This window comes from Physcomitrium patens, chromosome 1, assembly GCF_059467195.1.
Source record: "Physcomitrium patens ecotype Gransden chromosome 1, ASM5946719v1, whole genome shotgun sequence".
NCBI lineage: Eukaryota > Viridiplantae > Streptophyta > Bryopsida > Funariales > Funariaceae > Physcomitrium > Physcomitrium patens.
Window position 1 is genome coordinate 10,238,063 of NC_143410.1, and position 13,847 is coordinate 10,251,909.

General features: G+C 33.5%; 2 protein-coding genes across 9 annotated transcripts; both read right to left on the reverse strand.

The window, feature by feature from the left end:
- Positions 1 to 499: 499 nt before the first annotated feature.
- On the reverse strand, positions 500 to 1,791 carry LOC149989865 (uncharacterized). Its single transcript, XM_090249692.1, has 3 exons — positions 1,461 to 1,791; positions 986 to 1,094; positions 500 to 657 (listed from the first exon to the last, which is right to left on the reverse strand). Exons 1-3 carry the CDS (start codon positions 1,639 to 1,641, stop codon positions 642 to 644), a joined length of 306 nt encoding a protein of 101 aa, XP_090105818.1. The 5' UTR covers positions 1,642 to 1,791; the 3' UTR covers positions 500 to 641.
- A 6,180-nt stretch (positions 1,792 to 7,971) lies between these two features.
- LOC112280188 (peroxisomal adenine nucleotide carrier 1) lies at positions 7,972 to 11,313 on the reverse strand. Of its 8 annotated transcripts, none has more exons than XM_024515379.3 (7): positions 10,643 to 11,313; positions 10,308 to 10,381; positions 9,793 to 9,980; positions 9,332 to 9,563; positions 9,006 to 9,152; positions 8,611 to 8,789; positions 7,972 to 8,454 (listed from the first exon to the last, which is right to left on the reverse strand). In XM_024515379.3, the coding sequence occupies exons 3-7, from the start codon at positions 9,933 to 9,935 to the stop codon at positions 8,085 to 8,087; spliced, it is 1,071 nt and encodes a 356-aa protein (XP_024371147.1). In that variant the 5' UTR covers positions 9,936 to 9,980; positions 10,308 to 10,381; positions 10,643 to 11,313; the 3' UTR covers positions 7,972 to 8,084. The 8 variants fall into 8 exon arrangements, with proteins under 8 accessions (XP_024371147.1, XP_024371193.1, XP_024371166.1 ...); XM_024515425.3 differs by having other exon boundaries at positions 9,793 to 9,956; positions 10,708 to 10,802; XM_024515398.3 differs by having other exon boundaries at positions 10,708 to 10,802.
- Between the last annotated feature and the right edge of the window lie 2,534 nt (positions 11,314 to 13,847).

Sequence of the window (13,847 nt, forward strand, 5' to 3'; positions counted from 1 at the left end):
ATATAAATTTAAACATCAACGCTTCCTGAAAGAAAGTTACTGATGGACCTTTCTAACGGACGTGGCATCTCAACAATAGTATTCTTTACTCTCCCTGTTGCTACCACTCGCGGATAAGTGCTCTCATCTTCTTCCTTCCTCATAATCTACGGAAGGAAGCCTTGACAATGATTGTGCTACTTCAGAGTAGATCATGCCCGAGGCCTTGCGTGAACTGTAAGACTTGAGAACTGACGAAAGCTAAGGAATAATCCTTTGTGGTCAGTCTTTGCCAGTCCAGCATGATTCAATCACAGCACTAATAAGTTGACGTCACGAGGCTACTTTTAAACAGTTTTTTGTTATTCACGTGTTTATAAAATACTTCGGTAACAGAAGTTTGTCAGAGAAGGCAAGCATCAGAATAAAGCTTACTTGCTCAGCAACCAAAGTCTGGTTGTATGCGCCTTCTCGACCCCAATCGCCAACCACCAAGAAATTCAATGGATAAGTCGGCCGATGGGAAAGAACTTCCAAGCGGGGTGACTCAGTCCTGCTTTAGCTGTGCGTGTATAATGAGACCATGCATCCAGATAGTAAGAAAACCGTCAACACGGCAGCGACAGCCTTGGCCACTAATCTTTGGTCCTTCGGCCTTTCTATCACTTCCTTAGATCCCTGCATTGCACAGAAATCAGCAATTCAGACGGAGATTCGCATTTTTCCAGATCTCAGCTGTATCGTCCAAGACTATCCATTAGTCCATGAATTCTTGATATGAGGCATTTACTGATCTCAAGGGGTGAGAGATTGCAGTATAAAAAACAGTCATAATCGAAAATATGACTGCATAAGTGCCGTTGAAGAGAAAAGATTTCAATGACTTATGCCGGGGTAATAACTGATTAGAAACACAATCTAAAAAAACTGAGACGTATGAAATGAAAGTCACTAGCCCCCAACCCCTCCCCCAACCCCTCCCCCCCCCTATCTCTTTGGCCATTACCTCTGCATGGGAAGGCAAGAGCGCCTCCTCCACATCCCAAGTTGGCTTAGTCCCCCAGATCGCCATCTTGTCTTGCCTGCAATCGCGGCAGCAAAATCTTCATAGATCCCTGCCCATTCACAGTAGGAAGCAGAAACCGATTCCTTCACGACACACTTGATCAGCTGTTCGTACCAAACGGGACCCTTGTTTGTAGAAAGACTTTTTTCCCAAGCGATGTGCCGCCTGTTCACGAGCAGTATGCCGCCTACACAAAGAGAAGACCAGACACAGACCTCTCTCTAGTGGACTTGACAGGCAAGGAGTGGAAACTAGAGGAGGTTATCTGAAGCAGTTTTGTGAGAAGTTCAAAACCCAACACATCTAGACGCTGCTCGTTTGGCACAGGAATCCATGAGATGCTTGCTACACATAAAGTACAAGCCTTTACAAAAGGAAGAGCAATTGTTTAAGGAACAGAAGGGCTGATCCAAACCTGAGAGTTCGAAAGAGGGCCTAGGAGCTTCTAACTGCAGCAAAATGTTCCCACATAGGCGGCGACGAGGAGCAGACTGCATCTGCCATGGAAGGTCCGGATATTTTAAGGCATAAACAAATGATACCGAGTTCCAACAGACCAGCCTGCAACCTGGAGGGCCAGCATCTAATCCCCACATCCAGGCCCGGTACCAAATCAATGCCCAGCTCCCCTGACAAAGCACGTTCGTCAGTTTGTTTACACCATCTTCTCCTCCATACTTACAAGGCGATCCACCTCCAAGACTCACACCATCTCTGCTGCACCAGCTGATCCGCACAGCAGGATCGAATCTCAAGTGTTGTGCTCAAGTAACAACTCCAGTCGCAGTCGACCTTATGCACCTGACGTGTTCCGTAGGTTACTGCCTGGAAATCAATGTGATGAAGTGAAACAACAAACATCCTCCGACTTTTACTTTACCTCGAACATGATTCAATGAACGCAACTTCAGTTGTAGCTCGCCAGGTGAAGTTTGCTCTTTTAAGTTATGAGAGCTAATTTGGGTGGTTTCTAGTCGTTTGACACAGGTTTTCCTACTCTCGCTAAGATGGTCATTCCTGTTGCACGGATTGGAATCAAAATTGTGGCTGCGTGGCAGTAAAGAGTGAGCGACAAGTGGCGATAAATCGGGGCGCTGCTTGCCAGCCCTGCCATCGCTCGTCGGAGCCACGGCGGCGAAGCTACCGTCACGGAAGAGGTTCGCGGGCCACAGTGGCAGGGGGTCATGCTGACGTGGTCTGTCCAGCTTGGCATGCGAGTGCCTCCCTCCCTCGGGCAGCTCGGGTCCTGCCCGCTGGCTCTGGAGCGTAACATGCACGACATCTCAATTATATTGTTCGTAAAATTTCACTTACTGGTGATATTTTTTTAAAAACCATTTCCGATTGACACGTGAATTAGTTTTGAGTAATACTTTGCTACACTTAACAAGTTGTATTATTCCAATGTAAGAGTTGGGGTGTTTGCGTTCTTAAGAATTGGTAATACTGAATATTATTTTAAGCAATAAAACGTTTAAAACATTACAATTGTACACACAAGTAACACGTATAAATATATAAAAAGATATGGCATGTCATTTATTGTCATACTATTGATGTAATAGTATGTGCATATATATATACATATATATATATATATATATATATATATATTTGTCAAAATTGTAATATGAGTAGTTTGTTGAGGTCTAAAAACATTTGCAAGAGGTTAAGACACATATATAATTTTTGACATGAAAAATGATTAAAGGAAGCGCATTTTTAAAAAATAAAGAAATAAAATAATCACTGATTTTGTTATTTCTAGTACGTTTTTCAATTATGTATGGTGTATATTAAAAAATAATAGAATTAATTTAATCATAATAAATTTTTAAGAATATTGTTAATGGAACCACAATTTTTGCTATCACCATCACAATTTGCCATCTACCACATGTCATCACATTTTTTGCTATTGTCTCTACAACTTATCACCTACTTGGCATATTTCTTAAATTATATAAATATATATATATATATATATTTATTTATATAGAAAGTAAATTTATCTCTAATAAAAAAATAATTAAATTTTTAATTAGAATTGGTTGTAGTAGTAATAGCAAAAATTGTAATGGTCCTATGATGGTATTAAAGAATGTTATTTATATTAAAAAAATTTAGATATATTTTTTTGATTTTTGATAATCTTTGAGTTAACTTTGAATAAGCAGATTTTTACTTAATGTTTTTTGATATAAAACATTAATTTTTGATCTCAAATTTTTTTTATTGGATTCTACACAAATTTTGTTTTTCAGTTCAAGAATTTTTCAATAGTTTTCAATTTAACCACCATTTCTTTTTGATTCTCTTTGGCATCTTGTCTCCCCCTTCCATGTGTGGGCAACTATTTGCATTCACCCTCAAAAAAACCAAAAGAACTCACATTCACTACAACGTCCTTTAGATTGTATCCTCGGCACACTAAAAAAATAAGTTTTGCCTTGCAATGCTTTTGGTCCCTTCAACGTATAATATTTCTTCATTTTGATTCCAGTTCTATCTTTGCTGAATTGAATTGCTTACCTCTCTGACTTATGTTGCCCTTGAATAGTCGACTTCACTATAGATGTTTAATGTTTTTTGATAAATCTAGTTCTCTCCCCTTTCTACTTTGCTGCTATGTCTCTTAGGTCTTTGCTTTGTATGTTGTGCATCCAAAATACATCCTAGAACCAAGTAGAATAGAAGGATGATTGATGGATTCCTTTGGAAGTTGTTGGCTTTGCATTCTCCTAGTCAACAAAATTCATTCATCTTGTAGCTTACCTTCATCTTAGGACACATGTCTCTTCTCCATCGGAGAACTTCATGTATATGTATCAAGTATTGGTTCATGTATATGTATCTTAGTATAATACTTTTTTAATTGAATATAAACTTAGAATGTAATATTACTATTCAACATGATATCAAAACAATGGTATAATAGAGTTCTTGCTCAACTCTAATGAGCAGTATTCTTAAAAGTATTGAATAGATTGAGATAGATGATTCCTTGTTCTACAAATTACACTAAACAACAAGTGAGCCTTGATCTTATCATATGCACCATAAGCTAGTATAGAAGTCATGGATGAAAGTTAGGAAAATCATGGTAGTTTGTTAGTAGGAGAAGCACTAAAATAAGTAAGCATTAGCAACTGCTACAAGTAAAAATTCAAAATGAAAGCAATACTAACAAGAAAGAATATGTGGGATCTCACAAAAAATCATATACAACTTGCTAATTATCCAACAATAGTATTAGACACTTATTACACTAAAGAAACAATAAGAAAAACCAAGAATATAGCATTATCCATGATACAACTCATAATAGTTAATAACTTATTAGATTTTGTTGCAAACTTAATAGATCTAGGTCTTGCTTAGGAGGATCTATGCCAAAAGTTTTCATCTGAAAATTAGCCTCAACTATTGATGCTAATTAATCAACTTCATACACTAAAAATGTCAAAAGGAAGCTCAATATAAGAGTATGTCAACAAACATAAGAAACCAACTTCTATCTATAGAAAAACCTATTTACAACAAAATCATCTATTGACTTCTATTCAATTGTTTACCAAGAAGTTTTTAAGGAGGAATTCAAACCTTAAACAATCTAGATACCACCTTCACCTTCAATCAACTAACATCAAAATTACTCATGGAAGGGACATGACAAACAGAGAGAGCTGTACAACTTAGGAATAAAGAAGTACTAGCAATACACTTCAATCTTGCAACTCACTTACTAATACATTTCTAAACACACAATATAGCATAATATCAGGGAGCAAGAATTTCAAATTGAGGTTATAAAAAAAATAGAGAATATTGAAGAAGAAACATCCAATTCAAAAAAATTGAAGTACACCAAGACAAAGTTTTTTTATACATTCAATAACTTACTATAATGGTAGCAACTCATCTATATTGTAGTAGATTGCTTTGCCTTGCAAAATTAATCAACACAAAGTAACTTAAGCCTAGTTCAATTCAATTGATCAATATATGCCAATGTAGTAAAAAATCTTAATGTAATTCTAGCATATATATTAGGACTTGTAAATTTTTTTCAACAATGGTAGATAGATAGTGGTGTAACTATATACATTATAGGTATAAAAAATAATATTAGCCAGCTCACAACAACTAGCTTAGAAAAAAAACATCAAAATTGTAAGGAAAGAAATTCATATATTGGAAGTATTAGAAGTTTTATTGTACAAATTAGTTTTAGAGAAATAAATATGACCAATGTTTTATACATACCAAATCTTAAGAAAAACTTACTATTTTTTATAACTATAGCTAATATATGTCATACCATTATTATTTTCAACTTTTAAAATTGGCTTTTAGATAGATTGAGAAATATTGTCTTAGTGGAATATTGTAATTCAATAAATGGTTTGTATATGTTTGAATCTAAGAATAAAATCAATAGCTCTAATTATATATATAATATTTTTAATTATATATATTTGAAGTAAATAGATTATATATATATATATATATATATACATATATTATAGCAATGTAAATTTTTATTAAATTGATCCATTTGTTTGTACCATCATTGCACCTTTGTCCTTATTTCCTCCATTTTTGACGTTTCTAACTTCATCTCCGTTCCCTCGTTTTCAACCCTTGTCCCCTATCTTAACCTCCTTGTACTCAGTTCCAATCTCATGCCCTCTATCTTGACGCTCTTTCTACCATCTAATAGATGAAATCAAAGAATGATCTTGAAGATATAGATAGCAAAAAGAGAGCGGCTGGAGGTGGATGTTGTCGATGCAAAGTATGTACAATTCAACCTTTGCTTCTAGCTACAATTAGCTGCTTCCTTTCTAGGACTTATATAAATAGCTTGCTTGCCTGAATCTTTTCTATGAGATTTTGGTGTTTTCTATAAGAAAAAATAAATTGGTGCTTTGATGGAAGAATGAAAGAAAGTTTTGATTATATCCACAAAGCTTCTTCTGCCTTTGCTAAGGTCTTAGAAGTCTTTGTTTGTGTTGTTATTGTAGTAGTGATAGGTAGCTTAATTTAAAAAGTATAGTAAAGCTACAATCACAAAAATTTATGGCAAAGTTTGGATTTCTATGATTATTAAAAAAAAAATAAAAAAAAATAGAGCTTACATTTATTTGAACAAATAGAATTGAAGTCACTAACAAGAGCATTTCAAAACAAGTGGTTGCAAAGTAATTTTCTTTTATTTATTTATTTATTTTCTTTGTGTTTGTTTTTTCAGGTTATCCTAATTGTTGTCACAAGTTATTTGGTTTTTCTTTACTTTTTTCTTGATGATATACTACAATCTTTTGTGATAACAATGTTGGATAATGATACTAGGATTGTGTTATGTATTCATGTTACTTAATTTAACAAAGTTGCTGCTTAAATAGGTTCCCAATAGAATTTGCAAAGTAGATTAAGTGAAGGTAATAATGACAATAGAGGATTTGAAGACTTGCACACTGATTTACGACCTCCAACCACCCTCTTGTTGCTATCTATATCTTCAAGACCATCTTCCAATTTTATCTACCGGACGATGGAAAGGTGGTCAAGATGGGGACTGGAGGTCGGAACTAATCAAAAGGAGGTCACGATGGAGGACAAGAATTGAGAACAGGGGAAATAAGGATGGAGATATGAGTAGCAAAAATAGGGGGAATTAAGATGAAAGTACAATGATGGATCAATTTATTAAAAATTTGGGTTATTTTAATATATATATATAAGAAACAAAATTCAAAACTTCTGAGTTACTTTAAAAAATTTGAAAGAAGAAAATAAGATCTTATGTAATATTTGTTAATTTTGTCAAATTGTAAAAGAATTAAAATTTAATAGTTTTTTTTTTTTTTTTATTATTTTTAAATTCAATATTTTTATGTTAATATATATGTATATATATATATATATATATATATATAGACATCTAAAAAAATCAATATAAATATCTGCATAAATAGATTTTTTTATAAATTAAATATATTTAAAAAATTAATTAAAAAATCTTATGTATACTTATGGTTTGTATTACTCATTTGTATTTGTATATATATATATATATATATTTATATAATTTTATATAATTTTAGTTTTTCATAATTATATAATTGATTAAACGATGTAATGAAAGTTTGACCAAGATATTGATTGTTGATGAATTTTTTAAGTGATTTATTGAATAAAATGAATATTTTTTTATACAATTTTTTTAATTTAAGAAATAAAAGAAAAATAATATTATTAATGGCTTGTATAAATATTTTACCAAGATCTTACATTTGATGAATTTATAATTATATATTTTACCTATCTTTTGTAGACAAAATATGAATAAAACAAAGTATAAATTTATGATTTTTTAGATAAAGCAATTGTTTGGACATAAATCTATATTCTTAAAGAACATAATATCTAATAATAGATAATAAATATATAATATATAGTAATATATAATAATAATATAATAAATATATATTATATATAACTTAAAATTAATTTTAACTATTTACAATCTAAGAATTTTTAGAATTTTTAGACTAAATTTAAATTATAAATATTTAATTTATATTCTTCATTGTATAGAAATTTAATCTTAAAAGTCACACTTTAATTATAAAATTCGAAATTTGTCATTATTTCTAAGAAAAATACTATAATAGATCTTATATAATGATAAATTAAAAAAAACATTTCAATGTAGTTATTTTTATGTAGTTATTTTTATTATCTACAAAATTCATAAATAATCAAACATAACATAATTTTCATGCAATTATTTGTTTAGATCCGAAATCAAGTTCCAGTAGAATACTAAAACAATATCAAAATAACTCTAATTCCAAAACTAAATTAATCATCTTCCAAAACAAACGAGAATGAGAACAAGTAAACTTTAAGTTCAAAACTTATATACTCTACAAAACTAGTAATCAAATAGAAAATAGAATTAATGGATAAATAGAATGGCAGCTAAGTGAACAAGAACAGCTTTTTCTTCTATCAACAGAGTGTGTTTCTTCTACTTGGCAGCCTTGGAAGCAAGAGCAATGCCAACCATACCAATGGGAGCAATAACAGAAGGAGGCAGAGTGACAGTCTTTAACTTATTGTCACTGGCAAGCAACCACCTCTGTAGAGCTGTCATGATTAACCATGTACTACCGTTCACTTTCTCTTTGATCATGAGCATGAGAGCAGCAGATAAAACAGTCTTGACAATCTGCGCATGTAGTCCCTTGAAATAGCCTCTCACCCCTTCTTCTTGTCCTATCTGCTGAAAAGCTTCCAACATATTTCTGGCACGCTTCCTCACATTAGGGTTTTCTCCACCGTTCAAGCGAATTGCCTTGTCTTCCTCAGATTCGGCTGCTTGAAGCATAATCTTTGCCCTGTGGAAAAAAAAAGAAAAAAGAAAAACACAAGTAATGGGTCGAAGTGAATATTTTAGTTTCTAAGTTTTGTGGGAAATAGAGAACTGTAGAATCCATGTTTTTTATATCCTGGGCTTTCACTACAGGTTTTAATAAGTGAAAAGGAGATAATACCTGATGGCTGGGTATGTGAGAATAGTAGCAGTAGTCTTTGACAATGCACCAACCAGGAATGCTTGAAAGGCTGTTAATACTTTGGGAGATATCCTCCGGATTTTCTTGTCTGTGTCCACAGCCTCTACAACTACGGTAGGTCGCAGTAAGAAATCCTTCAGTTGCTCAAATACTGTGTACTGCAACACAATTATTCAAGTTTACAAAAAAAAAAAAAAAAAAAAAAAAAAAGAAAAAAAGAAAGAAAGAAGAAGTCAGTGAAGATAATCGGTAGCTCCGATTCTGTAAAAGTTCCCAGCGAGAAATTGAGAAAAGGAAGCGAGCATAAACACGTAAAAAGAAATATAAGTAGTAGAATTTTCTTGAGATTGAAGCCTAGTGCAAGTATTTAGAACCTGAATTGCAGGATTAGAAACAAGGACAAGTGATGCTCCAAAGCCAGTGTAGGCCTCAGACCAACTACCCTCCGTCAATGTTGCCCACAAACCCTTCGACTTTCCAAATGCGCTCGTCTGCATCCTTGTTGATGCAGTATCAAGAGGCTGTAATCAATCACCCCCCCCCCCCCCCCAAAAGATAAAAAAACAAATTATTTTCCAAGGTACAATATACACAAAATGACATTTTAAATGTTCTCGAAATGGATATTGCAGATTTAGATTTGTCGCTTGTAACTGGCACGAAGGGTTCTATGTTCTGATTAAATAAGATGGTTACTAACCTGAGTCAATACTGCAGTGCATGTGCCAGCTGCTGCAGCTACAAGTAGATTAGTTCCGGTACCCATTTTTGATACTTTAGCCTTGGCTAAGTACCATTGCTTGAAAAGGCTGTAGCTATAAAAATAGATGAATTGCGAAATGACGGATTGCAAATTCTTCGTGCCAAGGCCTTGGTACAATGACAAAACCTTGCCAGCTCTCACCGATTCCCAGAATACATCGAAGAGAGATCTGAATGTAAAGTCGAACACTCTTTCGGTAAGTAACCACACGAGCATTACATCGAAAATGTCCATGAACACCACTTAAAACCTAGTGAAGAAGCCTAAGCAATGTAACCATTTCCTTAATAATTGGCTGATTCAAATCAAATAGGTGAATACAGTGTTACACAAAGTGAGTTTCTGTTCAAGCTACAGCTTCTTCACACATCTTTTAAAGTAAAAATCCATTGGCGTACTTGTATTTCCGTGCCACGCCAGCTTTAGCTTCGGCTTGATACTTGGATTTGCAAGTGTCCAACGGGTAGAGAAGAGTAGTACTAAGAAGCCCCCCAACAGCACCCGAGGTCGCTTCCGTCAATGATTTAAAATCTACCGCCATCGCGTACGACCATCAATTCACCTTCGAACAAAAAATCTTAGGTATCTGTGAAAATGAGATTATGTGCTGCTTTAAGTCGTAGGTAAAATTATAAGAGAGAAATCAACACAGACCTATTGTAACAGCAGCAGAACATTTTCCCCTCCAAGCATGTAGAAAAGATCTAATTTCTCCCATGCACGCCAAATGTCACAATTATCAGTCGGCAAATCAAAAAGACTCCACCACATTTCTGCACTCCTCATCATGTAACCACAACCAACGCAAACCTCACTTTCGATACAGCGATCCTGTTTGTCTGCAAGAAGGACTCCAACCTAAACAAAATACATACATGAGTAACTGAAAACTCGAAAGAAGTTCGCTACTCACCAACGAATCAACCTTCAAGAGATCACCGACCCTCTCACAAAGGCAACTCGCACAAGTACAGAGCCTAAAACAAACTGCAAAGACCACAAAATTGAAAAATATAAGGGAAAAGTAGTAAAAAAATAGAAATCAGCAAGAAGGAAATAGTAACTATTAAAAAATCAAACGCACATAAACGGTGCCATCTCACAGCGAACTTAAGCTGCACTCAAATTAATCCTACTACACAAAATCTCAAACTCGAATGTTACTCGGAAATAGCCCTCTTCATGAGAAGATAAAAAAACTTAAAAAACATATATAAAAATGAACAAACGATTCTCTCGAAAACTCACCCAACGCCACAACTGCGACGTGGCTTGAGTGACTGTATTACAACAACCTGGCGGTGGAGGAATACCAAAGAGGAGAAGGACCAGGTTCAAAATAACACGAACTTAGTTAACAAACGATCGTCAACAATCGCCATTAACCTCCCGAGTTGTGAATCGAAACAAGTGGAAACTGTGAGCAAGTTAACACTCTTGAGGCGGAGCCACGGTCACCCATTCTGCTCTCGTCCCCGGCCAGCCAGCGACCGCGACCGCGACAATTGACCTCCCACGTCGTTCCGCCGCCTGTCTTCCCGGGATCGCATCCCCATTCCTCGGCCTAACCGCGAGACCAAGCTGCAACAATCTGGCCTTATCGTCCACTCCAGCAGCTGGAGAATCCGTAGTCCAATTACAGCAGCTGGAGAATCTGTAGTCCAATTATAGCAGCTGCTCCTTGACGAGCATGGGAATAAACTTGGAGACCTGTCGGCGACACAGCAGATACAGTAGGGCTGCCCACGATTGTCGACGCCCCTGGAGGTGCGATAGAAACTTCGACCTCCGACAGAAATTGGTGTCCAAGCGGGATGATATGGTGGTGTTCCAAGTGTGCTCAGTGCCTGGAATTCGGTGCTGGAATTCGCCATCTGGATGGCGATGCAGTGTAAGTAGTAACCAGCATCCATCCACGTGCCGTTCTAGGTCAAGAAACCTTCAGAGAGCTCACTGTCTCTCTCGCGACTGAAGCGGCCAAGCGTCGATGGCACCTTCCCTTCGACCTTTGGATGTTTGCGAAGAATGGAGTTATGGGTTGTTGATAGAGTGATGGGGTCATGGAAGACTTCTATTGCGACCAAGACAACTTGGAGTAAATTTCTCCCAAGCTTGCGATGCGTTTTGAAACGCGGACTAAGTTAGAGAAAACTCATCACGTGAATCTAGACAGAAAGGAAAAACACGACGGTGGTGCTCGTCTAGCTCTGAACTGCTCACTAGGCGCAGCTGGACTGCAACACATATGCTTCGCGACGCGAAACTCACAAGACAAGCTGAAAAAATCACATGCAGTCACAAATTGTTTCAGAGGAAGTGACTGCAAGAGACTATGCACGCATCCAATTGAAGGATCTTCTAGATATCCACTGTTCAGTTAGGAACCATCTCCTGGTTCGTCGTAAGAACACACGGTGCATGAAAGGCTTCGATGTTGTATACTGTCAAATCTCAGTCATCTGCCTGCACTGAATTTGACTCACTCGTTGCATGGTGACACGTTGCGACGTTCGGAACGAAGCTGAGCTCGGTCGAAGATTGATGACAAGCTAGTAACGATGTTGATTGAAAGAAAAGTGAATGCAAGCGGACCTACAAGGAATGATACATTCTAGTAAAGATCACTGCTTCAGATCATGACAGAAAAAATAAAAATTACAAATTACAAATTAAAAAATGTTTCTTTCGCGCTAGTGCTTGTGTTTCGGTGGACATGTTGATGCTGTTTGAAATGGCAAAACGTGCATCAACTTAGCTTCCGGAACCCACACGGATGTTCATTTTAGATACCATGGCTTTTGTTGAGAAATGCAACATGTTGAGTATATATATATATATATATATAAAGAGAGTGCAAAGTTTAATGTAAGGAACACGATAATAGTTTCATTTTCATATTGTATTTTAGGATTCTTCCATGAAGTGCATATTAGTTAGGATGGTTAAATAGTAACTCAGTAATAGTCTAATAATATCAAATAACCATTTTAACATAATATTTGGTCAATTTAATACAATAATAGATTTTCATTGGAAAATAAAAGTACAAACCATAGATCCTTAAGGTTAAGCTTTAGTTACATTTCTTTTGTTTTTCCACTGCTTCACCAATATAGTTCTCAAAATAAAGCAAGAGATTTTCACATATATTTCAAATCTATAGTATTATTCTTATATAAAATCTAAGGCTCTCTAATCACTGTTCTATGAAAATCTTAATTCATTCAAATAAATTATATTGTTACAAATTAGATTTTTTTTATATAATTGTTAAAATTTGATAGTATTATTATATTTTCAAAATATCAAAATAAATTAATATAAATATATATACATAATTAATTTATTTAATTATATAAAAAATTGAATTAATATAAATATAAAAAATTCATATAATTATATATATATATATATATATATATATATATATATATTTGAAAATAAATAAACTAAAAAGATTAGTGCAGCATGTATATAATATTATATATTTTAGCTGAAATCAAACTATAGATTGATTGATATAGTATTTTAATTTTTATTTATTTTTACATAATTTTTTAATACAAATATTTGAATTCTATTTTATTTAATTAATATAATATATATAGAATGAATTAAATCAAGAGAATTTTATTAATGTTTTTAATCATATATAATTAATTCTTAGTATTTATTATAAAGTACCTTAAATTTTATCAAAATACCTATTTATTAAAAAAAATATATTTTGCTGTTTATTATAAACTTATTGCTGAATTTTAATAATTAGATTTGATTTTATCTCTTTCTAAATTTCATTCTTAATTTCCTTGTTTTGTATTACTCTGATATAATTAGAAATAATAATTTTAGAATATTAAAAAGAGAATTTAAAAGTTGTGAAATCATAATTTTTTAGAAACCACTAGGCAAACAACCTTTTTTTATTGCATGGCCATCCCCTTGTATACACACGCCTCCAAAACAAAATTGGTTGTGATTTTTAAGTTATCTTTCTTAAATTATAAATCTTGTTATATTTAATATTTTAATACCAAAACTTAATATTCCCTTATCTATTCATAATATATAGTTCTACGTTGTTTCAACCTTCAATTCTTTTGTCTTCACAAACCTTTGTCAAATTAATTTTTAAATAATGAAAATATAAAACTATTATTTTACAATTATATGATAATTTTTGAAATAAATAGAAAAATATCTAAATATTCTTAAATATATAATTAAATAAATAAATACTTATAAATTATCTTAAACAATATTATAATATGCATAAATATTAGACATTACTTAAATTTCTTTAAAAGATAAATAATAATATTTATAAGAAGCTTATAGTTTTTAAATTAGTTATCTTTTTAAAGAAAATTGATATAGATAAATGTTTATTTGATATAAAAAGAAAAAATATATTTATTGGAAGGTATAGATTTCTACTTATTAGAAGATATTT

Bases quoted from the DNA above. Each gene is read 5' to 3' on its own strand.
- LOC149989865 (XM_090249692.1), bottom strand. From the start codon at position 1,641: ATGTGGGGATTAGATGCTGGCCCTCCAGGTTGCAGGCTGGTCTGTTGG. The intron at 1,095-1,460 runs GTTTGGATCAGC...GTGAATGGGCAG, and splicing joins GCCCTCTTTCGAACTCTCAG to GGATCTATGAAGATTTTGCT.
- LOC112280188 (XM_024515379.3), bottom strand. From the start codon at position 9,935: ATGGCGGTAGATTTTAAATCATTGACGGAAGCGACCTCGGGTGCTGTT. The intron at 9,153-9,331 runs GTTAGTAACCAT...GATTGATTACAG, and splicing joins GCACTGCAGTATTGACTCAG to CCTCTTGATACTGCATCAAC. The intron at 8,790-9,005 runs GTTCTAAATACT...ATTGTGTTGCAG, and splicing joins TTTCTAATCCTGCAATTCAG to TACACAGTATTTGAGCAACT.